Source organism: Pocillopora verrucosa, chromosome 13 (assembly GCF_036669915.1).
Source record: "Pocillopora verrucosa isolate sample1 chromosome 13, ASM3666991v2, whole genome shotgun sequence".
Lineage (NCBI taxonomy): Eukaryota > Metazoa > Cnidaria > Anthozoa > Scleractinia > Pocilloporidae > Pocillopora > Pocillopora verrucosa.
The window spans coordinates 15140441-15168270 of record NC_089324.1 but is presented as its reverse complement, the minus strand read 5'-3'; the positions used below and the strand labels follow the sequence as shown (position 1 = coordinate 15168270).

The 27830-nt window shown below is 38.1% G+C and overlaps 1 protein-coding gene across 1 annotated transcript; it reads left to right on the top strand.

The window, feature by feature from the left end:
* Positions 1-14049: 14049 nt before the first annotated feature.
* LOC136277913 (tetratricopeptide repeat protein 28-like) lies at positions 14050-27294 on the top strand. Its single transcript, XM_066160792.1, has 5 exons — positions 14050-14116; positions 14377-14454; positions 20717-20784; positions 21952-23737; positions 23855-27294. The coding sequence occupies exons 4-5, from the start codon at positions 22021-22023 to the stop codon at positions 25246-25248; spliced, it is 3111 nt and encodes a 1036-aa protein (XP_066016889.1). The 5' UTR covers positions 14050-14116; positions 14377-14454; positions 20717-20784; positions 21952-22020; the 3' UTR covers positions 25249-27294.
* Positions 27295-27830: the final 536 nt, after the last annotated feature.

Below are 27830 nucleotides of genomic sequence, written 5' to 3'. Positions count from 1 at the left end.
CATACAGCGCTATATGAATAATTTATCCAATTTGGCAACGAGTACGGGTATTTGTCCGCGGACATTGTCTGTTCCAAGATGCGAAAGCCGAAACCTTCCGGGGACAGATAATGTCCCAAAATACAGACAGTTGTGTTTTTTATCCTTGAAATATTTTGCAACGCACGTGAAAAATATTTATGAACAGCTTACTGAATTGAATGACTAAAAGGGGTAATGAAAAGCGTTAGCCCTTCGTCCTTTGCGATTGCAAAGGGCTAACGCTCGAAACGTGAGCTTTCAATTTACGTAATTAACTTCAGATGATAATACTAACTTATTCTGAATTGAATTAAGTTTGAAAAAAAGATTTATAGTGGTGGACGTAAGGTTTGGAAATTTGGGAATATCGCTTGGGTTATATTCTCGGATATCACCCAGTTTCAGCAGGGGGATATTCAGTCACTTGCTGCGTTTAGACCAATCGCGCACGGGCAAAAACAGTTGATGGATCTTGAACAGCGATATGTACCCCTAGATAGCTCTATACTTCCCTTTTCTGCAGTTTATATTACTATACAGCGCTATACAACAATATGTACCTCTAAGTAGCCTTGATCTGCATAATAGAATACATACATCGAAATCTTCCAGCCACACGTGCCATGTTTTATCTCTTTTTCCAAAGTTCATTAAATACTCGATGAAAACCTCTACGGCGTTTAAAGAAAACACAGTATTTTCCAGCGCGGTCATGACTCGTCTGACGTGAAGATACAGATGTCGAGAGTTGATTACGGCTTCAAATTTCAAATTCTTAGAGGCGGGAGATATGTCTTGAATTCTCGGGTTGGACTCAAAAAGTCTGAAACAAAATCACTCATGAACATCGTTATCAATTCTGAATAATTGAAATTCGCTTCACGTTTACTTTAGGTAAGAAATTTTACTGCCATTTTGCCAGTTATGCAAAGAAATCAAGAGACTGAGCAATACCCACTACGAGATACGCACGCACACACACACACACACACACACACCTGTCAGTTATAAAAATAAAGAGATACATGACAGGGCTGACACAAGAGTACAATTGGTATGGAGTCTCCGGGTAATGAGTTCCTGCCAATACATTAATTGTATTTACCGGCGACCTCGGCGGGGAAAGCTAGAGGACGGATGTTTTTCGAAACGAATGCGATGCGCAACTCGAAAGTATGAATAACACTGTCCCATTATTTTCTGGTGACGTCTCTAGTGCACGCAAATCTAATAAAAGGACTGTTAAAGGCTGTGAAAGGAACTCAGACTCAAATGTTAACTCTACGTTCCAGTGCTGTTGTCAACGACATCCGCTGACAACAGCCTTTAATGTACCAAACGAATTTTCTTAATAGCAACATTGAACATCAATGTCATTTGAGAATTTTTTGATAATTCTGAAGTATATTAATTCTTAATCAACTTTATCAAACCGAAAATTTTTAATAGCTTTTACATCTAAAATTGTCGAAAGCTGCGACATTCGGATATGAATTACAAGTTCTTTGAGGTTCTAATTCAGGTCGGCGAGTAGTTTTTCTTTGAGGTAGAGGTTCAACTTCTACCTTAAAGAAAAGTTACTTTTCATCTGCCGACCTGAATTCTCACCACTCAATAAACGTAATGAACTCATGTCCTCCTGCCGCCACAGAGACAAAGTGTTACTGCGTAACAACTTGAACAAATAATTTTACCTTACCGCCACGCCTATAATGCAAATTTGTAAAGTATATAAACGATGGTTTATATACTTTACAATTATAGATATATCTATTAATGTCATTAAATCTGTCTGACAAGTGCGTAAGCACGAAACTCAGAGTAACAGGGAATCATGCGTGTTTCATTTTAGTCATTTTGAACTGTATTTCGCTCTACATTCATGTGTATTGAGCACTTTCCAACAGTATCGCTCCTCCTGGGGCATAGGCCGTCAGCAACAGTACGCCAGGGATCATTTATTTGTAGTTCCGACAATTTGAGCAAATCATTTTGGTGATGTGAAAGGAAAAACTTGTTACTAATGATTCAGCGGTTTTATAATTATTTTATTTTTGCTATTTTCTTTTCACCTTATAAGAATCTATTAAATAACCTTGACATCTAGTGACGTTTTCCTCATTTTCCCCCCAAAACAGAAAAATACAAACGAGACAGGAAATTACTGCTGAAATTCCAGTTCTTAACGGCGAGTTATTTCTAATACTATCTCCCAGTGTGAGACAGGGCCGCCGATGATGAATTCCGCTAATTTGCGAAAAGTTAGCCTATTGATAATGACATAGTCTTCCCTTAGGTTTAGCAGTCTACAGTCTTCAGCTTATTTCAAAGCAGTTCCGAATATTTAAGCTTTCGGAAGCGAAAAGATACCTTAAATTCGACTGTTTTGTAGAGGAAATTTCATTCTTAATATACGTATTAGGTCTAAGGTTAGTTCTGAGGGGTATGGGGTAGGAATAAAAAATGATTTGGTCAATTAGTGGGTACTAGGGGAGGGGAGTCAGATCAGACACAAATTACAAAGGAATTGGGTCTTATTCATGTTTTGATCGCCTCTCTATTTTACGAGGGAAAGCAAATCGATTTGAGATTTTAAATCTGATCGACTCCTAGCTGGGATGTTTTCTGAAGCCCCCCCTCCCCTCCCCTCCCTCCTCTATGAAAAGAGTAATGCTGAAGAGAGAGTCAATTTTGTCGCCATGTCACAGTTTTAAAATTGAGTTGAGGACAACGTAATTAAGTGTACTCAAGGTTAGGAACACCTTGTTAATTGCTGGCTGATAGAAATTGTTTACTTTTCATTTACTGTGTAAAAAAGAGTGAATTGAACACCGTCCGATAAAGAAATAAGACACAAATTGCATTGAATATAATCAGGAATGGGCTCCTGATACATTGAGGTACACTAAGGTATATAGACAGAGAAGTTATAGTTGCTGAAATATTCATTACTGCTAGAGTAAAAATTCAACTTTTTGGCTCATTTGAATACTTGCTGTCTTATTGTAGACGAAGGAAAATATAGCTAGTAACTGACAGGAAATATAACTACTTTTGTTTACTTTTTCACGTCTAGACTTCGCATGAATACATGTATTTTCTCACGTTCTCTCAAAAATAAAAGATCAGTTTGTTGATTCTGTATTAACACCCTGGTCTTTTGCATGGTCTTGAACTGCATCCAGCTACAGCCAGAGAGAAAACGAACGGATGCAATTCGCCGCAAAGAAACGAAATCATATTGAACACATGGGTGTATCCGGTAAGGACTTATTTTTCTTCAGGTTTCACCACAGTCAAACAAGTGATGTTATATCTCCTTCCAAATGCTTTTATAACCTAATTCGTCATCTTCCTTTCATGGGCTTATTAGCGACTAGCTAACAGATTCTTAAAAAGCGATTTACATGTTACCTGTCTTCCTCTTATCCGATCCTGTTGGCTATCAACAAAAATACCATATTAATCACGTGGATTTTACCCCAATGAGGGAAACGCGATGACATAATGGTTAGTGCGCTGGACTCCAGGTCAGGAGGTCTGGGTTCGAGACCTGGCTAAGTCATTGTGTGATGTTCTTGGTTTGTCGGTCGGGATTAAGAAATAATAGTAAAATAATAAAGTAAGATGAGATCGTAGCTCTTCTGAGTCACTATGACTTGAGGTGGCAAAAAGTCATCTGATTGGGCTTATGTCATTACTTTAATGGAAGATATTCTTCTATTGTTGCCAGGTTGAAAATATTTTTTTGAAAAGCAAAGCAATAGTTTTCTGAATTCAAAATCATTCCCATACATCTTAATTTTTAGTTCACTATGTCCTGCATTTGTAAGGATACTTCAAGGAATGGCTACAAAATCCACAGTTGTCCCCCTCCTGCTTCCTGGCCCTGCTCCTCCCCTCAGTGGCCTGCTGGCGGAAGTAACTGGTATGGTTGAGACGAATGTCCTTGATAATCAACTGCAAACAGGACAAGTGCAGATGCCCACTCTTGTAGGTGCGGTAAAAGACAGTGGTGTCGTTGATGTTACACTCGAGGAAGGTGAACAGCAACAAGAAACCATTTCCAGGGAAGGTGAACAAATTGGTAAACACGAATCACTAACTTAAGGTGTTTTGCGATCGTGGTAGCCAGACGAGACTGCGTTCACAATCTATCTCTAGGGACGCAGAAAGTTTGAATTCACATTTCTAATTCCAAGTGAGTAGAAAACGAGCGCAATGTTTTAAAATAATTTTACAAAGCTATTGTTCATTGAACTGAGCTACGCTGACAGTCTCCTTCATAGGAGAAAGCAGTTTAAAACTTCAGCATACTCTTTTCTGGGAACTAGGAAGGAGCGCCAAGGAAGACTTTTTGATTGATGTTCGTCTTCACTAAACTTTTTGCGGCATGTCATATTAATTAATGTTCGCCTCTCCTTTTCAGATTTTCGTTATCAACCCATATAGACACCGTCAAAGAATTCTTTACAAAACGATTTAATCTAGTAGAGTATCTCTGTCTAATCCGAAGAACTAGTGATAATTCTATCACTCTAAAAGACCTCAAACCCCTTAACTCCCAAGATCTGATTGTTAATTCTCCTTTCTCGCTGCTACACATTTCCTTTCAACGAGCTGTTCAATTAATTGATTTATGCATACGGTATTTCATTTTCGTCAAACGCTTAAACGTTAATTCATATGATCAAATTTCTTTCAAACAAAGAACATAAATCAAGAAGAAAACGGCTTTGAATGGAACATGAACTCGATAGACTGGAAAAACGTAAAATAATAAAAAAAATGTAAAAATAAAAATAAGGTATAGCTAATCAGATCGTATGAAAGTGAGAGAATAATGTCATGTGAAGCGCTCGAGAGTATTTTAGTAATGTTTAAGGTATGTGTATACGAAGTATGCTGAGTTTTTGGGAGATTTCTACTCCAAGTGCAGTCTACTAAGTATATTTTGGTTGCTTTTGGCCTCGCACCAGCTGCAGGCATTGTAATTAACAAAGTATGAATAAATGGGTTTAGTTTCTAAGGGAAATTGTGGTGCTACGTCGGTGAGGGGTACAACAAGACAATTTGGTTTTATAATCCAACAACACAAGTAGAGTTCAAATAACGCGAAAATATGTATATAGCGCATGTGTACAGTTGGTTATATATGTACTGTAAAAAACCTGTTTAACCGGTCGGCTGCGCACGCTGCGCTTCTCTATCCACTTTGCTTTTCCCGCCTTATGAGAAATGAGCAGGAAAGACTTAGCGGAAAAAAAAAGGAGTTGGATCATAAATAACCTTGTAGACTATTCACTGGTGTGTAGTATTCCCTAGTATTTTCACTCCTTGTTTGAATTTGACGAGCCTGTGGGGGAAGTCAAAATAAGGCACAACTCATAAAAATACTCAGGTATGTCACCACCAGATAAAGAAAATCCGAAAAGATCCGAAAAAATCACCATGAATCTTATTTCGCAAGATAATCATCTTGCAGCTAGAGCTTGGGCTGCCTGTGGTGTGAGTTCAGATAAATTAAGTTTTTTTCTTTCTCTCAAGGTGAAGTAACCGCGATATTTTCGTCCGTTTGAAAGTCATGCTCTTTTTCTGTTAACAAAAATGAAAACATTAGGTACACAAAGTGTCCCATCTCAACCCACCCATGCTACGCATACCTATGTTCTTATAAATGATGTCGTGGATCAGGGAACTGTGCGCAAAGAATGACATTAACCAGAAAATCCTGGGCTCATCTGATAAGTGTGGTGGTTTGTGGTCTTCGCGAGAGCCTCGCTGATTAAGGTCGATATTTATCGGGACATGAAAGTTTCGCATTTCGTTTTTTGTTTTATGTTAAGTCAAACGTGTTTTTACGGCTCCTTTACGCGCAAACGAAACACGCCATAAAAACACGTACCATAAAAACAACGTCCAAAGTCCTTTAGAACATACCCAATCATTGCCTACATGGACATTAGGCAATTTTTCACGTGCTGGAATTGTATTCCATCAACCAAATTCGCATCTACGCGCGCCCGTGTGTTCCTTGCATTTCCTCGGGAAAGGTCACAATGTGTCATTAACTTTGGTTTTCAAGAGAATGTCACGCAATGGTAAAAACATCATTATGGTCGTGAAACAAAAAGTGAGTCATTTGCATCTGTCGCGGTCAAGTGTACATCTTTGGTTGGCACAGCGAGAAGTTTTTAAACGCTCGCCATCCCCAGCTCGAAGCGTTGTTTCTAAGTTATCGCGCAGCTAAATTTCAGAGGAATAAAATCAAATACTCTAACGTCGTGAGACCACTAGTAAAAGAGTACCGCTCTCGACAACGTTCGTGTTATAAGTCACCTTCTGAAGAACTCATCAAAATATCTTCGGTCTTGCGAAAAAATTTTAACAAAATGGAAACAGGACGAATTTCACACGCTCCGTCGTTGACGAAAACGTCGTTCTAAGGTAAGGTTCTGAAATAATTACTTAACAAAAGTGGTTTGTCTCACCCACTCGCAGTGTTCCATCCCAGTAAACTTTTTACATTCTAAAAATATAGACAATCCGGTTATGAGGCGTGGGTGTCTTGGGTTCATATAGGTCTTTCAGCAAAAAGTGAGCCGGAAACAACACACTAGGAAAAAACACCATATGATCGCAGACAAGAGCAAGTTATGGAAAATGTTAGCGATCTAAAGTGCTGTGTCCCTGCCTCTAGTTTCTTTAGAAGAATATTTAGTGAGAACCGAGGAAAACTTGAGTGTTACGAGATAATCTGAAGCCTTTTTCCTTTTTATTTTGATTTATAAAACTACCGTCTTCGTGTTACATCTGTTCTCATTATAGAAATGAGAAAAGAGGAAGCCAGTTGTCACAAACACGTTTCGAGGGGAAGATGTAAAAACGCCTCACTTGATTATTAAATGATACAAAAACTAAGCAGGTATTTTCCGTCAGAGAAAAATTTTAAGGCGACAAATCAAAATTACAAATTCTTCATTATTTGAATTCTTTTGAAAAAATGTAGGTTATATTAAAGAAACACAGCGTAAACTGATATATGTTATCAGCACACTTGTGGAAAATGAAAAATAAGCCTAAATCCAGCCTCGCACATACATTTTGGAATAAATGATCGTCTTCTTTGCTCTTTTTTTTTGTCCTACATAAATCTAAAGAGTGAATCACATGCCTCCTCGTTCTTGTTTCGTTCATAACGCGGGAGTCGAAAAAATTTACGAAAATTTGAAATGAGATTACCAAATTGCATTTGTTTGTTCCACATAAAATCATGAGGTGCATCACGTGCTCCCCGTTCGAGTTTTCATTGACGGAATTTTGGATGGCGAATTACATTTATATATTAGTTTAGTTTGAAATGACCTAAAAGGAATTATAGTCTAATATGAAAGAAAGAAAAACATTACTATTAATCCGAGTCATTACGTTAGTGGCCATACCTCATGACTGTGGTGTACTCAAAGTTCTTCGGAGCATTTGCAAATTGCTCGCTGTCGTTACAAATTATATGAACTTTGCAACATACAGATGAGGAAATAAATATTGCTCTCTTACTTCCTGAAACTTATCACTTGAAATTCACCGGTAATGTAAAAAAAACAACAACAACAACGCGATGTAATACATATATATCGAGCACGGGCTCAATGGAAGAGAAACTAAATAGTGCAAAGTTGGCCAAAACACCCCCCCCCCCCTACGGCATCAAAAAGTCTAATGGTCCAGTCACTAAGGTACCTTTACAGTTATTCCAAAATGGGTTTCATCCCTGGAATGAAATGAATTTCATACCGCGTTTACATGCAAGATAGCCTTTAGATTATAAAAACAATTAGTAAAAAACACGGATTTACGTCCCTTTTCTATGCTTCCCCGCTCCTAAAGAGGATTCATAACAGTATATGAGTGTCGTACCGCGGGTTACTTTATACCGGTACAAAAGGTCGTCCAAAATAAGTGTTTCGTTCTGGAATGAAAACCGCAAGAAACTCATTCAGAAATGGACTCGTTTCGAATAATTTTACTCTGGTATCATGTGGGCAACCGGGATGAACTATTGTGAACAAAACTCATTTCGGATATCGTGTAAAAGGCCCATAAGAGTTTTTATTCCAGAGCAATATCCATGCTTGCTTTCTTTTCGCCAGAACACTATAAATTTCAATAGCGTTGAAGCAACAGCCCGCTTTGAAACTGCTACGCTGCCACTGAAACAACGATTAGTGAACACAAAAAGTAACATATTGTCATATTGGTCAATTCAACAAAAACAAAAATCTTCATACAGGGTAAATATTCAATTGTGTTGGTATCAATTATTGCGTGACTAGCTTCTCACATAACTGGGATAAGGGGAAACACACACGTAAAATACCCACCCAAGCGTAATATAAATGACCGAAACAGCTGATTGGTCTTATGAAATCAGTAAATAAAAGCGGTAAGAGTGTTATGTTAGATTTTTTTTACAAATTGTAGTGATGTATGCCTCGATATGTCAATTTAAAAGGTGGCGACACGTAGGCAAACCATGGATATTTCATTGTTCGCTAGAGAGTAAATTTTGTAGGACTTTGAGTTCGTCTCACGATAGAACAACACAAGTACACAAGAAAAAATTGTACAGTAACCTTATAACCATCCCTTTGTTTTAAAAGCTAGAAGCTCAGTAGATTCTGTCATTTCGGTCACTGTTAAACATGTCTTTTTTTATGCTACTTTTGAACATAGAAAAAGTATGTCGGACAAAAATATTCACCAAAATAAAAAAAATATTTGTTGCCAGCCTCAATAATGTCAGGGGCTTAAGTTAAGATGATAAACAACAAAGGATTATGCCGACAGATAAAACGGAGGTCAAAGTAAATTCGTTACATGAGGTCACACAATTCGGGTAATATTCAGAGGGGAAAATGGCATATTGGAGCGGTCGAACGAAAAAAATCATTTCTCAAAAATTAAATATATTTTCACAAAAAAAACTGGCACCCACAATTATTAGGACACTATTAGGCTACCAAACTATGAAAGTAGGAGAGAAAAACGAATTGGGCGACTTGCCGCTGGTGTCTGATGCATGTTGACAATTAGATCTTAACTGGCTTCTGGGTTTGTGTCTATGTATCCCTCCGCATTGTCTCAGAAAGCGAAAAATATTTATTTTGCCACTGGGTAAAATAGGTTGAGCTGATGTTTACAACCATTTTCAATCACCTTTTTTCAGGCCAGGATGACTTAAAAGAACAACTTTTTAGGAAGCATCAGTCTTCTTACAGTTGCTCTGGCTACAGGAAGAAGTGTCAATTAAAGTTCAATGTAAAAATTGAAGGACTTACCTGCACAACGAAAATGCACCAGATTTTGACGAGGACACTTTACGAGGTGAAGCAAGGTTAAACTTAGGCTTCAGTACGTGTTTAGAACAATTTCTAGTGGATCAGATTCAAGGATGCCAGCAGATGTGGAAAAGGATATATACAGAGTATGACCGCTTTAAAGGATATTTGGCCAGTCATGACTCTCTTCTATGATTACAATAGGCTGTTTCATTGAGAAGATCTATGACACAGAAACCTTTTATTTTCTTTTCTAACAGTTCAAAGCAATAACCAAAAGTTATAATAAGTTAAGACTTTATTTGATCATCATATAACATCCGTGGTAAGTTTGCCCATAGGTAACCACCATCATCATCATCATCATCTTTCTATTGTTAATGAAACATAATCACTTTGAAAACTTCAACATTCCCTCCTTTCTCCTCGAGCAACCCACAGGCATTTGATCTTCATCCCAGCCAAAGAGGGTGGGGAGGGGGGGGGAGGGGGTTTAACCCTGCCGGAATGGCGTTCGGGAATTTGAATAAAACTGGGTCACATCTAATTTACAGTAGAGTACAAGTGTTAAATTATCAGTGAATAGGGAGGTTGTTTAAAGGCAGATAGTGCACTTTCAATAATCAAATGTCTCAGAAGAAAATAAGGCTTCAAGTTCTAGGTTTTAAAGATTGGTCAATTAGTTTTTAAAGCTTGATCAAACTAGTGGAAAGTTGAAATTGCTAATTATTTCGCCCTTGTACATAAGATTGTGTGGGGCATTTTAACATTTTATTAAGTTTGCTAAGGGAATAGGAAGTTTATGCAACCCTATCCTCCAAAATCTCTCATCTCAAGGGTTTGCCTCAAGTTGAGTGTGATGCTTAATTCTCAGCATTATTCTTACCCATGTTGTAACCTGCCATCATTAGAATCATCATAAACTTATTGAAAAATCTGCAGATTTGAAATCTCCAGATATGTGGCAGCTCTGACTATACACGAATAATTATTAACTTTGACGACCACAGCCTTTCACACCCATTTTTTAATGTTTTTTCGAATTAGTTTATTTTTTGTTTGCTAGCCACAGCTGAGGTTTATAGGAATGAGGGTAAATGAGGCCTTTCAAGACAGGAGAGCTTCATCCAAGGCTATTCATTTTTACACCAAAGGACATTAAAATGAAAACTGCAACGAGAAAGAACTGAAGGCCAAACTGCACAACAAAAGGGCGATTGCACATTCTAAACTTGGTAAGATGATGAGATGCTGTAATGGGCATTTTGTTTTTTTATATTGAAGCTACTGAGGTGGTCAGTAGGAAGTTTCTGAAAAAGGTGATAATTTGGAAGTGCATGCCCGGAAAAATTTAAATCGTATTCTTGGCCTCTCAAATATACAAAGAAGTAACCTCTTACCCCAGATATCAATGAGCATCACAAGTTTTTCCCAAAAGTATAGTAATGGTAGTTGGTTTGCAAAATGTATGGCTAATCAGAGATATTATTTCAATAAACAGGAATATATCACCAGGATTCACTAAGGGAGTCAGAAAGCAGCCATTGAGTTAACTCCAACTTTCCTTAAAGGCCATTGTGAAGAGGTTAGATATGTTAGCTGTGCTATGATAATAGTAATAAAAAAAGAACTCAACACTCTAAAGTCTAACCTGAGGTTAAATGGAGATCAAGTGTCTCAATTGACTTTAATTTAAGAGGTCGAAGACCACCCTGATGTACAGTGAATCAAGCTCTTGACTGTTACGCCATTTACTTTGCATTAATCATGCTGAGGGGAATTATTTTGAACGGGATGAAGAACTCAAAGCAGACTGCCAAGCAAAATTTCAGCATGGAATATTTTAGTTCCTTAAGTTCAATGAGTCACCGGTGTCCGATATGTTAAGAGCGTTGTCCGCGAGAGCAGTCGTGCTAAATACATCTCACCGATTTCAATGAAACTTTACCAGTTTAAAGGGTCTACCCCAAAACTAAAAAAAGACAGGACTGGTTTCTGTTTTGGTTTTTCGGGGAGCGAGATAGACCACCCCACGGTTTTTCTTGGTTTGACCAAGAAAATTCGCTTCAAATAGGTTAAAAATGTATGAAGCTCTCACTTACGGAGGGTATTCAAACGATTACCTTGAGGATTTGCCCACATATTTTTAAATCCGTGGTTAATGTCTGTGCGAGTGACCAGTTTGATTAACGGCTTGTCAATCAACAGAGGCAAAATAAACGACTGTGTTTTAGACTTTTCGATTCATCCAAAAATATTGACAACTTTGAGGTCAAATATCTCCCGTTGCCAGAAAGCTACAACACTAATCTTAAGTACCCTTTATAACCATACATTTCATCTCTGAAAAATCATTTGGGGGTATTGGAGGCCTTTTGAAAATCTGCAACTTTGTGTACAATGTTCTTCTCAACTACACCTGTCACGCAATTCTTGCTCTTGGCGGTCACTTGACAAAATTAAACCTACATTTTTAGCTCTTTATACAAGATGATTGCATTAAGAAAGGTGAAAAAGGTGACAAACTTTCGGAGAAAAAACTTCGCGATGCATGTAGACGAAAAACATCAATGGGACACATCGTGAGCGTTTCTTTCTTCAGTCGTTATTACTTTGAAGATTTGCTTAAATGAGTAGATATGGCTTTTGTACGGCAAAAAACATTCATTAGTCTATAATTTGATTGTTCTCATCATCAGGGCTCATTCTCGGAGATTTTAAAGTCCCATGCTGCGTGTTGGCTGATATTACTACAGGTTCCAGTGTGATACAAACTTCGGCTTTTCACAGACGAGAACTTCTGCGCTCTCGATCGAAAGCAATAGAAATTTTTCTATCGGACTAAAAACTGGGGCTTCTATCTGGAAAATAAAATTCAAATCGTGTTGTCGGTGTCACTTACCGCCATCGAACATTTCCATGCAGAACTCCGCTAAGATAACATCTGTTGTGTGACCCGAAGACTATCCGTGGGAATTATTCAAGCGCGTTGTTCATTGCTGTCTGATAGATAACAATTTCAGAATAATCTGCAGATCTCTATGATTATTTGCCTGCTGCGAATTGTAAAAATATCCGCATATTTTTTTAAAGCATTCTGTACTACATATAAATCCACATTTATCTAGATCGGAGTGGTTGCAGGGGTAATTGCGTGACTTGTAAAATTTTAAAAATGTATTTTCACAAAAAAACTACACCACAATTATTAGGACATATTGGGCTACAAAATATGAAAGTAGGAGAAAAAACGAATTTGGGTGACTTGCCGCCGTTTGTCTGATGCATGTTGACATTAGCTCTTAATTGGCTTCTGATTTTGTGTCTATGTATCCCTCCCATTCTCAGAAGGGAAAAAAAATATTTATTTTGCAACTGGGTAATATGTTGAGCTGATGTTTATAAACCATTTGCAATCACCTTTTTTTTCAGGCTAGGATGACTTAAAAGAACAACTTTGTAAGAAGCATCAGTCTTCTTACAGTTGCTATGGCTACAGGAAGAAGTTCAATTAAAGTTCCATGTGAAAATGAAGACTTACCTGACAAAGAAAATGCACCAAATTTTGACGAGGACACTTTACGAGGTGAGCTAGGTTCAACTTCGGCTTCAGTAATTGTTAGAACAATTTCTATTCGATCAGGATCAGTTTCAAGAATGCAAGCAGATGTGGAAAAGGATACATACACTGTATGACCACTTTAAAGGATATTTGGCCAGTCATGACTCTCTTCTATGATTACAATATGCTGTTCATTGAGAAGATCTATGACACAGAAACTTTTGCTTTTTTTTTCTAACAGTTCAAAGCAATAACACAAAGTTATAATAAGTTAAGACTTTATTTGATCATCATATAACCCATTGTGTAAGTTTGCATCATAGGTACCATCATCATCATCATCATCATCATCATCATCTTCTTTCTATTTTAATGAAACACAATCACTTTGAAACCTTCAACATTCCCTCCCTTCTCCTCGAGCAACCCACAGGTATTTGATCTTCATCCAAGCCAAAGAGGGGGGGAGGGGGGGGGAGGGGGTTAACCCTGCCTGACTGGCGTTAGGGAATTTGAATAAAAACTGTCACATCTAATTTCCAGTAGAGTACAAGTGTTAATTATCATTGAATATGGAGGTGTTTAAGGCAGATAGTGCACTTTCACTAACAAATGTCTCAGAAGAAATAAGGCTTCAAGGTCTAGGTTTTAAAGCTTGGTCAATTAGTTTTTAAAGCTTGATCAACTAGTGGAAAGTGAAATTGCTAATTATTTCGCCTTTTACATAAGATTGTGTGGGCATTTTAACATTTTATTAATTTTGCTCAGGGAATAGGAATTTTAGGAAACCTATCTCCAAAATCTCTCATCTCCAGGGGTTTGCCTCAAGTTGAGTGATGCTTAATTCTCATCATTATTCTTACCCATGTTGTCACCTGCATCATTAGCATCATCATAACTATTGAAAATCTGCAGATTTGAAATCTCCAGATCTTGGCAGCTCTGACTATTCACGGATAATTATTAACTACGACCACAGACTTTCACACCCATTTTTTAATTTTTTTTCGAATTATTTTATTTTTCTTTGCAGCCACAGCTGATGTTTATAGGAATGAGGGTAATGAGGCCTTCAAGAAAGGAGATTTCATCAATGCTATTCATTTTTACACCAAAGGAATTAAAATCAGCTGGAATGACAAAGAACTGAAGGCCAAACTGCACAACAACAGGGCAATTGCACATTCTAAACTTGGTAAGATGATGAGAGCTTTAATGTGCATTTTTTTTTCTATTTTGAAGCTATTGAGTTGTCAGTAGTAGTTTTCTGAAAAAGGTGATAATTTTGAATGCATGCCCGGAAAAATTTACATCTTATCTTGGCCTCTCAAATATACAAAGAAGTAACCTCTTACCCCAGATATCAATGAGCATCACAAGTTTTTCCAAAATTATAGTAATGGTAGTTGGTTTGCAACATGTATGGCTAATCAGAGATATTTATTTCAATAACAGGAAATCACCAGGATTCACTGAGGGATGCAGAAGCAGCCATTGAGTTAAATCCAACTTTCCTTAAGGCAATTGTGAGAGGTTAGATATGTTAGCTGTGCTATAATAATAGTAATAAAAAAGAACTCAACACTCTAAAGTTAAATGAGGTTAAATGGAGATCAATCTTGTCTCAATTGACTTTAATTAAGAGGTCGAGACCACCCTGATGTACATTTGAATCCAGCTCTTGACTGTTACGCCATTACTTTCCATTAATCATGATGAGAATATTATTTTGAACGGGATGAAGAACTCAAAGCAGAATGCAACGCAAAATTTCAGCATGAAAATTTTAGTTCCTTAAGTTCAATGAGTCACAGGTGTCAGATATGTTAAGAGCGTGTCCACGAGAGCACCGGGCAGTCGTGCTACATGCCATCTCACCGATTTCAATGAAACTTTACCAGTTTAAAGGGTCTACCCCAAAACTCAAAAAGTCAGACTGGTTTCTGTTTTGGTTTTTTCCGGGGGGAGATAGACCACCCCACGGTTTTTCTTGGTTTTCACCAAGAAAATCGCTTCAAATAGGTAAAATGTATGAAGCTCTCACTACGATGGTATTCAACCGATTACTTTGAGGATTTGCACACATATTTTTACATCCTTGGTTAATGTCTGTTGCGAGTATCAGTTTGATTAACGGCTTGTCAATCAACAGAGGCAAATATACGACTGTGTTTTTAGACTTTTCGATTCATCCAAATATTTGACAACTTTGAGGTCAAATATCTCCTGTTGCCAGAAAGCTACAACACTAATCTTAATTACCCTTTATAACCCATCATTTCATCTCTGAAAATCATTTGTCTTGGATGCCTTTTAAAATCTGCAACTGTGACAAGTTTCTCTCAACTACACCTGTCACGCAATTCTTGCTCTTGGCGGTCACTTGACAAAATAAACCTACATTTTTAGCTCTTTATACAAAATGATTGATTAAGAAAGGTGAAAAATGTGAAAAAACTTTCGAGAAAAACTTTCGAGATGCATGTAGACGAAAAATCAATGGGAAAATCGTAGCGTTTCTTTCTTCAGTCGTTTATTACTTTGAAGATTTGCTTAAATGAGTAGATATGGCTTTTGTACGGCACAAAACATTCATTAGTCTATAATTTGATTGTTTATCATCATCATTGCTCATTTTAGGAGATTTTAAAGTCACATGCTGCGTGTTGGCTGATATTACTACATGTTCCAGTGTGATACAGCTTCGGCTTTCACAGACGAGAAATTCTGCGCTCTCGCTCGAAAGCAAATATAAATTGTTCTATCGGACTAAAAACTGTGCTTCTATCCTGAAAATAAAATTCAAATAGTGTTGTCGTTGTCACTTACCGCCATTGAACATTTCCATGTAGAACTCCGCTAAGCTAACATCTGTTGTGTGACCCGAAGACTCTCCGTGGGAATTATTCAAACGCGTTGTTCATGCTGTCTGCTAGATAACAATTTCAGAATAATCTGCAGATCTCTATGATTATTTGCCTGCTTCGATTGTAAAATATCCGCATATTTTTTTCAAGCATTCTATTACTACATATAAATCCACATCTCTCTAGATCGAGTGTTGCTGGGTTTAATTGCGTGACTTGTAAAATTTTAAAATAAGAATGATCCAGCAGTAATTTGACGAGTAGGCTTCCTGCAAATCTCCTCTGATGAAATCCTAAGACATAGCCAGTTGTTTTCGTGAGCAAAGACAATAAATATGAAAGAAAAGTGAGATGCAAATGTCTTTTTTTTTTAGCTTAAAAGCAGCTGTACCCTCTCCTGCAGTCTTCGTCTAATTTTGTAAGGTCCCTCCTTATCTTCTGCCTTGTTCGGTCAGTTTCGAATTCTGAAGCTAGATCATTGGCATCGGCCTCTCCGTCCTCATTCATATTTACAGAGGGGTACCTCATCAATAAACCATTTTGTTACGGCGGATAACCGGCTGAAGTATCGAGTGATTTGCTGCTGTATCAACCGGTTAGTCTTAGACAACATTTCTGGCTGGTGTCGTCTCTTAAACTCGATATTTGGGAAGTCACATTAGAGGCGGTTGCCTTACTAGCTTCCTCCCTTGTCCAGCACACGTCTAGGAGATAATTCTCTGCTTTCTGAGAAAAGGTGGCTGTTTTTGTGTTTTACAAAGAGTCCATCCAAAGTCCACTTGGCTAGTTAGGGATCGTTCGTCAGAATTTTACCTGAGGTCCTTTCTTGAACGTAGCCATCCCTATAGAATGGCAAGCCGGTCTTAGTCCATTTCCTCTTGATCTTATCCTAGGCGGAATTTTTTTGTCGGCTTCACTGCGTTTGTCTTTGTCAGGGTACATTTGGATAGCAGCCAATGACTGAAACGTCTTGATACATCCTTCTTTTAGCAAGAATATCTCGCTTTCTTGTTCCGTCTATGACGGATTGGGTATAGTCCTCGCGATGACCTGCGTTCAGAAATCTGTGCACGTTGCTGATTACCACCCGCTTCCACGATTAGTTTGCTGAAGGTTTCTAATGTGATGAGCCTAGTGAGACACTGAGGTGCTTCAAACCGTGCCAGTTGGTCTGCGCTATAAACTTGTCGCAGTTCTTAAGTCAGAGGGAGGATCGCCCACCTCTATCTATGTGAGCGCCTCTACAGTACCTGCGTATCTCTAGCAATCATATGATATAAAGTTGATCTCAGTCACAAATCACCAGTTAGGAAAACTGATGTTCAGATAAGCGCTCTTCTTGCCCTTCTTCCTTATTCATTGCCGACTCTAAGACAGCAGCTACAGTACGCGTTCTATTTAGGTTTACAGTCACCTTGCCGCCACCAGGAAGACTCGCCACCAGCTTTGATTTCTTCTGCCATCTGCAGATTCATCTCTCTCTCACGTTATGTCTCCGATTTTTATGAGGAGGATACTGGCATTTACGAACCCGAAGGTCTGAATCTTACACCAAGTTGTGCACGATATTTGAGGTACATTTTGAAATCGCGGCCTTCGTAATCTCCAAATAAGCCAATACGCGCTAGAATAAGCTCCATCTCGGACGAAACGCATGTTTGGGATACACCGACGTCTCTCAAATGTTTTTTTTTTAAGCTGTATACCCACGAATTTAGAGGTATGAGCTGTTGCCGTCCCCGTCCAACGCGAGAAAAATGAGTTGCAAATGAACAAGACAACTGCACCATCTTGACTTTATCAATTCGAGTGTTAGATTGAACTGAGAGCTTTTTAGACACTCGATTTCTTATATGGCATCACTATGAAGACGTAATACAACTGATACACCTACACTACATAGGATTAACAATGTCTGTTGCGCTGTTGCGAGAAGGAGGAAAATATTACCGGAAGTGTAAACTCTTTTTAAAAAGAGTTTCAGAGACGTTTCAGAGATGTCTATCTTTGATCGGCTGTCACAAAAAAATGACCCCCACTTAAATTTACTAGGAAAAATGAACTTACCAACTCCTTGTTGAAAAAATTGGGATTCATTTGACCGATACGCCGGTTGTTTCAATTTTGCTTTTTCCTCGGGCTCCTATAAAACAGTTCATGACTAATGAATAAAATGTTTTGAAATACCGTTCGGAATTTGCCTTTATTTTCTGCATGCAAATCAAGGGTAGACAAAGTTTTTAAAACATTTGACTAGAATTTCATGGAGTTCACCTCGATAATTTTCATCGGCCAGAGTCAAGACGCGCCAAGGTAAGCGACACCGCCCTCCAGTAAAATAATTTTCCAAAGAATAAACGTGGCGAGCGTGAGGAAACGCACATTTTTTTATCATTGTGATCAAAGCCCAATGATGTACCTAAATTGGTACTTACGGTATCAAACCATTGATTATGACAGGGTGAGCTTAATTTTTCTGTCGAGGTCGACGTGACTTCACATTAAAAGCGTTTTTGATGGAACAAACTAGTGAGCATCACTGCACGAACTGAGAAAGTAAAAACTTGTATTTATCTCCCACGTATTTCGTCTGACAATAGTAGACTTTATCAAGGATTTCTTCAAGTAGGGTAGACAAGCTTGCTCATATACAAGTAGTAAATAAGTTGTCTCTTTGCTATTGAAGCCAGTGGATAGAATTCGCCAGGTGCGCCTACGATGTTATACATGCGTGACATTTTCCGGACGTTACATGTACGAGTACGTGATCCGTTTGAGGGTCACAGATTTAGTGTAAATATTTCACCCTTCAACATCACGCAATGTCTCTAGTTTACAGAAGTCTTAGAACGTTTAATAATATGGAGTTGCCTTCTGCAGGTAGAAGGCTACAAGCGAATTTCTAAGGCGTCATTGCCTTTGATTTCTCAATTGATGTTGTCGCAAACACAGTTTTTGGGAGTCACGAGACAAAAAAAACTTATCAGGACCTAGTTTCATGTTCTAATGGAAATAAATAGCAAATAAAAACACATTTTCTTGAGAAATAAAGTCACAAATGACGGGGGTTCTCTGAAACAAATAGTGATAGAAAAGGATTTCAGTTCTGGTCAATATTGACTTTTCATGGCCTACTTCCAAATCTGAGGGAACGTGCTGAGGGAATAAAAAAACATAAATGTGTGATAATGCAAGCAAGAGAGTGAAAATCCAAATGAAGAAAAAACGTGTTGCAGCGTGCAGATATCTTTTGAGCCACAAAATCTACACACCTAAGCCCGACACCACCCAGAAAAACTCGAAAGAGTCCTGTATATGAACTAGCTCGCACGTGCACGCAGGAAAGGCCATGACAATCAGCGAAAATAATAGCAAATGCAGATGATATTTGCAGTCACAAATTAGGAAAATAAGATAACAGAAGGTTTAGGAACCTCCTAGAATTTCCTTCTTGAAAAAAACAAGATGAACGATTTTTACTTCTCATGAAAGGTCACGCAGTAACCCTACAAATACTATTCCTTTACGTGGAATTTCTTGATGGTGGAAAGTGGAAAAAACATTTTCCAGTCTTATTTTCTGGAAACATGGCGTAGTTAATGAATTTATGGGGCTATTGATATTTCCTAACAAATAAGGGGGGGGGCAGAGTTTCCCGTCATTCGCGTTAAGGAAAAGCCGAAGTTGTTACACTCGGGAACTTGTGCGTCAACAAGCAGGCGACATGTGACTTTAAAATCTCCTTTCCTGTTACAGTTTCCTTATTGTAAACTGTGCGATAATGATAATAGATGATCAAAGTATAGGCTAGTGAATGTTTTGTTCTGTAGAAAAGCCCTATGTCCTGAATTTAGCAAATCTTCAAAGTAATAAACGACTGAAGAAAGAAACGCAACGATTTTCCCATTGATTTTTCATCAACATGCATCTCTCTAAACGTGAGATTTTCCATTCCTACAAAAAATCTCGAAAGTTTTTCACATTTTTCACCTTTCTTGATCAATCATCTTGTATAAAGAGCTAAAAAATGTTGGTTTATTTCGTCAAGTGACCGCCTAGAGCAAGAAGTGCGTGACAGGTGTAGTGGAGAGAAACTTGTCACAGTCGCAGATTTTAAAAGGCATCCAAGACAAAAATACGGTAGTGCCCAAAGATTTTTTTGATGAATTTCAGAGATGACATGATGGGTTATAAAGGGTAATTAAGATAAGTGTTGTAGCTTTCTGGCAACGGGAGATATTTGATCTCAAAGTTGTCAAATATTTGGATGAATGAAAAGTCTTAAAACACAGTCGTATATTTGCCTCTGTTGATTGACAAGCCGTCAATCAAACTGACTGATACTCGCGGCGACCATTAACTAAGGATGTAAGAATATGTGTGCAAATCCTCAAAGTAATCGGTTAAATACCATCGCAGTGAGAGCTTCATACAATTTACCTATTTGAAACGATTTCCTTGGTGAAAACCAAGAAAAACCGGGGGGTGGTCTATCTCCCCCCGGAAAAAACTAAAACAGAAACCAGTTTGTCTTTTTGAGTTTAGGGGTAGACCCTTTAAACTGGCAAAGTTTCATTGAAATCGGTGAGATGGCATGTAGCACGACTGCCCGGTGCTCTCGTGGACACGCTCTTAAGTCACTATCTAGCTATTTTAAAAAGAAGGATCAGGACTTACCTAACTCTTAGTGTTTTTGTGGGAGTTGTTGATCCCAATTTAAGTGTTCTTAGAAGTTTCAGTTGTCTGTAAAGCTAAATAAATCTAACTGAAACCTAATAGGGCCTGTTTATTCTTTACCGTTTAGTTTTTTTGTATTGTTTTGTTTTGTCTTTTTTTTTCTTCTGGTCTGTAATGATTTCAATGGTTTCAGGTTCTTTTCTTAGAATTGAGCTACAGTAAAGTATGCTTCTTTGTGTTGTTGCCTACAGGAGCCACTGCTTGTGTTGAATTGAAGAGATTTGAAGAAGCAATCACTTGGTGTGATAAGGGACTAGCTGTATCCTTTGAAGGAATCTTTCATTTTTAACCGTGGGTATAATGGAAATAGTTTCCATAATTTGATGTTTAAAGGGTATTAATTATGATGGGAACTTGTCAGCTCATATACTTTAAGTGTGTGCTATTAAGAAACGTAGGAAAAGTTATTAATGAAATTACTCCTTTTAGCCAATTTGACTCGGTTATACTATCCATGCCAACAACTGGTACATTAGTTTAAATAACCCTTTAATTTCCCAAACCAAATTTGTAATTATCCTTACTGTCAACCATACAATTCTTGTAATGTTAGTACAGAGAATTCAGTATTGCATCAACTAATTATTTTCAAATTGATATATTTTTTTTTACTCTCAACACTTATCTGATTGATATTGTATTGCTATTGTAAGGAGAAATTCTCTTTTGGTCACTCACGGGAGTTAAAGGGTTAGAAGACTAATATTCATCCAGTTTATACATGGTACTTGGGTAGATGATCTCTCTAAAACAAGCCAGAACAAAAAGCTCGGTAATGTTTACATATCTTATGCAGATTTTCTTGCCTTCGACCTTTTTCCACTACTTAGAGACTCGGAAACTTTCTTCCTGCTTTCCTATCGACAAATAAAAATTTTAAAGACATGTATTTGTGTTGTAGACTCATTTCTTCCACTGCTGTAAAACATTTGTCTGATGTTAAAGCTATATTAATTAAAAAATTGAGCAAGTGCTGCTCAGTTTTTGGAAACTAGGGATTAAATGTAGATATTTCGCGTTAAATTTTGAGGCTGCACACAGAAAAAACATTTTTTGAAGTGTAGATTTACTTCATAACTGACTTTAAGACGGAATGTTGATAAATCATCTACCTTTCATGCAAAGCCCTCCTAATGGGCCATTTTATAGTTGTTTACTTAGTTGCCAAGCCTTTGATATTTGGAGTGAGGCTGAAGGTGACCTTGTTGTGATAGAGACTGGTATCTAGAAACGATAATAACAAAGTAGTTTGCATTTAAAAAGCAACAATGTTTTTATCATAACAAGGTCACCCTTAATCATCGCTCTTGTTCAGAGGCTTGGGAACCGAGCACGCAAATGTTAAAATGGACTATTACATATCAATATGATAAGAAACATAATCTTTTTTGTTTTTTCCACATTTTTAACCCTTAACATAAAAAAGATTGACAAAAACAACAGGATCTTGTTGTCATTAAGACTTCAGTCTTTCAGTGAAGTGGGAGATAAGTCCATGGAGGAAAAAGATCCTATAAGTCATCACAACAGTGGTGCAAGTTCAGGTGATGTCAAGAAAGTCATAGATCTATATAATCGGGGAGAAGAAGCCATAGAGTACCTCAACCTATATCTTAAAAAAGCTAAAGAAGTAGGAGACAAGCATGAGGAGGGTAACGCTTATGGCAGTCTTGGCAATGCTTATGGCCGTCTGGGTGATTTCAAAAAAGCCATAGAGTACCACAACCTACATCTTAAAATAGCTAAAGAAGTAGGAGACAAGCATGGGGAGGGTGGTGCTTATGGCAATCTTGGCAATGCTTATTTTAGTCTGGGTGATTTCAAAAAAGCCATAGAGTACCACAGCCTACATCTTAAAATAGCTAAAGAAGTAGGAGACAAGCGTGGGGAGGGTAACGCTTATGGCAATCTTGGCACTGCTTATGAAATTCTGGGTGATTTAAAAAAAGCCATAGAGTACCACAACCTACATCTTAAAATAGCTAAAGAAGTAGGAGACAAGCATGGGGAGGGTAAAGCTTATGGCAATCTTGGCACTGCTTATCACATTCTGGGTGATTTAAAAAAAGCCCTAGAGTACCACAACCTACATCTTAAAATAGCTAAAGAAGTAGGAGACAAGCATGGGGAGGATAACGCTTATGGCAATCTTGGCAATGCTTATCACCGTCTGGGTGATTTCAAAAAAGCCATAGAGTACCATAACCTACATCTTAAAATAGCTAAAGAAGTAGGAGACAAGCATGGGGAGGGTAAAGCTTTTGGCAATTTTGGCACTGCTTATCACATTCTGGGTGATTTAAAAAAAGCCCTAGACTACCACAACCTACATCTTAAAATAGCTAAAGAAGTAGGAGACAAGCATGGGGAGGGTAACGCTTATGGCAATCTTGGCAATGCTTATCACCGTCTGGGTGATTTCAAAAAAGCCATAGAGTACCATAACCTACATCTTAAAATAGCTAATGAAGTAGGAGACAAGCGTGGGGAGGGTAACGCTTATGGCAATCTTGGCACTGCTTATGACATTCTGGGTGATTTCAAAAAAGCCCTAGAGTACCTCAGCCTACATCTTAAAATAGCTAAAGAAATAGGAGACAAGCATGGGGAGGGTAAAGCTTATGGCAATCTTGGCAATGCTTATTTTAGTCTGGGTGATTTCAAAAAAGCCATAGAGTACCACAGCTTACATCTTAAAATAGCTAAAGAAGTAGGAGACAAGCATGGGGAGGGTGTTGCTCATGGCAATCTTGGCAATGCTTATTTTAGTCTGGGTGATTTCAAAAAAGCCATAGAGTACCACAACGTACATCTTAAAATTGTTAAAGATGTAGGAGACAAGCATGGGGAGGGTGGTGCTTATGGCAATCTTGGCAATGCTTATCGCAGTCTGGGTTATTTCAAAAAAGCTATAGAGTACCATAACCTACATCTTAGAATAGCTAATGAAGTAGGAGACAAGCGTGGGGAGGGTAACGCTTATGGCAATCTTGGCACTGCTTATGACATTCTGGGTGATTTCAAAAAAGCCATAGAGTACCACAACCTACATCTTAAAATAGCTAAAGAAGTAGGAGACAAGCGTGGGGAGGGTAACGCTTATGGCAATCTTGGCACTGTTTATGAAAGTCTGGGTGATTTCAAAAAAGCCATAGAGTACCACAGCCTACATCTTAAAATAGCGAAAGAAGTAAGAGACAAGCGCGGGGAGGGTAACGCTTATGGCAATCTTGGCAATATGTATCGAACTCTGGGATATTTGATAAAGGCCAACAATTATTACCAGCTAATGCTTAAAATTGCTAAAGAAGTAGGAGACAAATCCTTAGAGGCCAAGGCCTACTATTCAGTAGGATGTGTTTTTGAGTCGCTTGGTAGACTGCCTAAAGCTGTTGTTTATTATCAAGCTAGCATAAACTTATACAATTCCTTAAGAGTACTTCTAAAATCTAAAGATGAGTGGAAAGTTCATTTTCGAAATCAGTATCAGATGGCGTATACGGATTTGTGTAGAGTTCTCGTAGAACAAGGTAATATAGATCAAGCCTTACTTGCTGCTGAGCAAGGACGAGCTCAAGCTCTGACCGACCTTATGGAATCCAGTTTTTGTGGTGGAGCAAGTCAGCACAGAGGCGATGAAGATTTAGCAGTTTATGAAAACGTTCCATCAAACACCGTCTTTCAGGCAGTGGACAAAGCTGACGTCAATCTTTGGGTTGTGTCCGAAGGAAAACAAGTTCAGTTAAGACAAAGTAAACTTAATGGTTCTGTTTCAGAGAAAAAAGAAGCTAGCCAGTCCCTCGAGGCGTTCGTGCTCGGTGCTTGCGAGAATCCATCTTTGGATGCTTTGAGTACTTTGTATGATATCGTTATGAAGCCGGTGGCTGACCTGGTTCAAGGGGATGAGCTAGTCATTATTCCCGATGGACCCCTGTGGCTCGCTCCTTACGCTGCATTGAAGGATGGTAATTCTAATTACCTGTGTGAATCGTTCAGAATCCGACTCGCTCCATCGTTAACAAGTCTTAGACTCCTTGCCCATTGCCCAGATGATTATCACAAAAGCAGTGGTGCGTTACTTGTAGGAGATCCGTGGGTATCCGAGGTTACTAACAGCGAGGGAGAGGAACTCCTCGTGCAGCTTCCGTATGCTAAAGAAGAAGTAGAAATGATCGGAAAAATTCTGAATATCACGCCAATCACTGGCAGACAGGCCACGAAGCATGAGGTGTTGCAAAGACTCAGTTCCGTTTCCTTAGTTCACTTTGCGGCACACGGATGTCCGGAAACTGGCGAAATTGCTCTTACACCTGACCCAGACCGAATATCTACTGTGCCTACGGAGGAGGATTACATTTTAACGATTCGAGATGTGTTGAATGTTCAAATTCGCGCCAAACTTGTTGTGCTCAGTTGCTCCCACAGTGGTTGGGGCGAAATCATGGCTGAAGGTGTGGTTGGTATCGCGCGCGCTTTTATGGGGGCTGGTGCTCGCTCTGTTCTGGTGTCCTTGTGGGGGATTGACGACGAGGCTACTATCGAGTTCATGAAAAGCTTTTATCACTACCTTGCAGAAGGTAAACCTGCGAGCGAGTCACTGAACCTGGCCATGAAAAGCCTCAGAGAATCAGACAAGTTCCACGACATCAAATACTGGGCGCCCTTTTCGCTGATTGGAGATGACGTCACTCTTGACTTCATGGCAAAGGAAAGAGACAAGTGAAATGTAAAATCACATAGATGAAAAATTGCTTTTTTTCCTTCATCTCAAAAAGGTTTAAGGTTTTGGAAGGTTTAAATGTTTCTCTATTTTGGAAATTTTGTGTTATTTTTCATTAGTCTTAGTTTACTTTTTCGTTAAATGGAACTTGAGATGTGCAACTTTACTATGGTGAAGAAATAAACCAGTCTATTTCATTATATTTTGATCAGTGGAATTGTCATTTTTTGTTACCTTAACAAATTTACATGCTTGCGAAGGGAACAAAATGCAACAAGGCCTCTGTTATGAACGAGGTTTCCATTTCCACCAACATGTCACCCAGCTCTGTTCCTGTATTACAATCAGTTGTATGGAAAATAATTTAAAGTTTATTTCTTTTACCCAACCAGGGGCTTTTCCACCGGATTTTAATTACCTTTATGCTCTAAGCTTTTGATAAGCAAAGAAACAATTCGTCATTTACAAAAGTTGGCGAATTTTTGTTTCCAAAACTTTGATTGAATATGTATGTGAATTGAATATGTGAATTGATCTTAGACCGTTTTCTACATCATAAATTACTTTATTACAATTTACCTAAATCTTTACAAAAAAATTGATTACCATTTTGAACTCAATCCATTTTAATGCAATCTAATTCTGTCAGTGCCAAGATAGCCATTCTAAGCTTAATTTGAAGAAGTAACCATCAGAGATGATGTTATTAAATTTACTAACCATATGTTAGAGACATTACACCTACTTTTAGGGGTGTAGCCAGCCTCTACTCCCGTAGGCCCGGCCTACAATTGTTTTCTGCCCGCTTGACTTTTACTAAAAGATAATATGACTCTTGCAAATGTTGAAACAAAAACTGAAATTTGTGAGGGAAGAGGCTTAAATTTAGTCAAAAAGCTGGCTACAATCTTGTTTTCAATCAAACGAGTCTGGCCAATTTTTGTCTGTTTTACCAAACACTTCTCCGTTCGTTTTAAAGAACGACAACAGAGAGGCTAAAAATTGTTCATGTAATCTAAACTAGGAAAGGGGGACGCAGAGTTCACTATAATTAAAGTTTCCATAGGTGTGACTTTTATTGTATGTGACATGGAATTTGTTGTTTCTAGTACGACAATATTTACGCTCATAAATGAGAGAAGCAGTTAACGTAAGCCATGAAGTCCTCAATGGGAACTATTTCGGTGAAAAGGCTCATTAATTAATGTAAACCTAATGCGTAGTTGAAAAAGTTCAGGGCTTCAGGATAAAACTTCTAATTGTTGAGAATCACCTCTTCAAACTTTTTCATCGCTTGAAATTTACCTCAGCATGATTTGAAGATGTCTGATAATATTTTTGTCAGGTTTAAGAATTTATAGTTTGGTATTTAGAACACACTTTGTAATTAGAACCCGTTATGTGGTCAAAAGTTTTAGGATATACTGTATCAATGCTGTTTTAGAAGAAAGCTTTGTAAAATCAATCTTAGTTTTGCAGATTATTGTAACTACCATTGGTAAATGCTGGTATGAAATGTAATAGTTAACCTCACACATGGTTAAATATAATGTAACAGGATTTTAAAGACATGCGGGGACAGTTTGAACTTAACATGGTTTGTATAATGTCAGTGTATTTCGTGTGAAGTGTTTTGATGCTATTTTTATTTTAAGTTGAAGATAATTGTTCATTTACCTTAGTTTATATTAATTAACTCATGAACTCCCAAGTTCTGAAGAAAAATTCTCCCAACTGATAAGAATGTGTTTCTCTTTGCTGCCGCTTGTTCCGAGAGTTCGATGTAACATTATGTTTCTAGTAAAAGATTATCCTCCGGTTTGGATTTTCTCTAATTGTTATTGACACCATGTTTGTCGGTGTATTAATACCGTGAGGAGAATTTAAATTATGATCAGTCTTGGGAGTAAATGGGTTCATTTTAGCGTCTCCGTTTAGCGCGTATTTTACTTAATGCCTTGAACGATTTAATGCAGTTTCTATTGTGCTCATTTTTTTACTTCTTTGTGTAAGAGAAATATAGAGTGTATAAAATACAAAAACTGCGTTGATTTACAGTGTCTGTCTCCATATTCTTAGGATGCACGTAAGATGTAGAGAAAGCAGATCCTATGGGGACTTCAATGCTTGTTTTGACCCGCGCGCCAGGTTGATAATTGTGTGCAGCTAACAGTGTACTAAAATTCCATGTTTCAAACTCCCGCCTACTTAACAAAAGCGCGTCACCTCTTCGATTGTATCTCTTTCACTGTCTATTGTTCTCCGTATTGCCACACGGTTTTGAACGCCGACGGACGTGTTCATACTGTTACATGTGTGCGTCTTTTTTTATCTTTTTCCTCATACAAGTTTTTACACCTTTTCACATTTGCGCATCCCTTCCTCTGGTTCCTTCCTTTTTTTTCATTGCAATTTTCCTTTATTCCCATCTTTACGCGCACTTCTCTTATCCTCAACTTTATCTTCTGCGCGCTTCATAGGACGCAACTATCTCCTTGTCTGTTTCAATTTTCATTCGTCTCGATCTTCGCGCAACGTCTGGCTTCTTACAACTCATATACCTCGTTACTCTCCCAGAATAGTTG

What these genes read in the sequence shown, in the direction of transcription:
- LOC136277913 (XM_066160792.1), top strand. Translation starts at nt 22,021, where the DNA reads ATGGAGGAAAAAGATCCTATAAGTCATCACAACAGTGGTGCAAGTTCA. An exon ending in AAGAGACAAGCGCGGGGAGG is followed by an intron (nt 23,738 to 23,854) that starts GTAACGCTTATG and finishes ACAAATCCTTAG; the next exon opens with AGGCCAAGGCCTACTATTCA.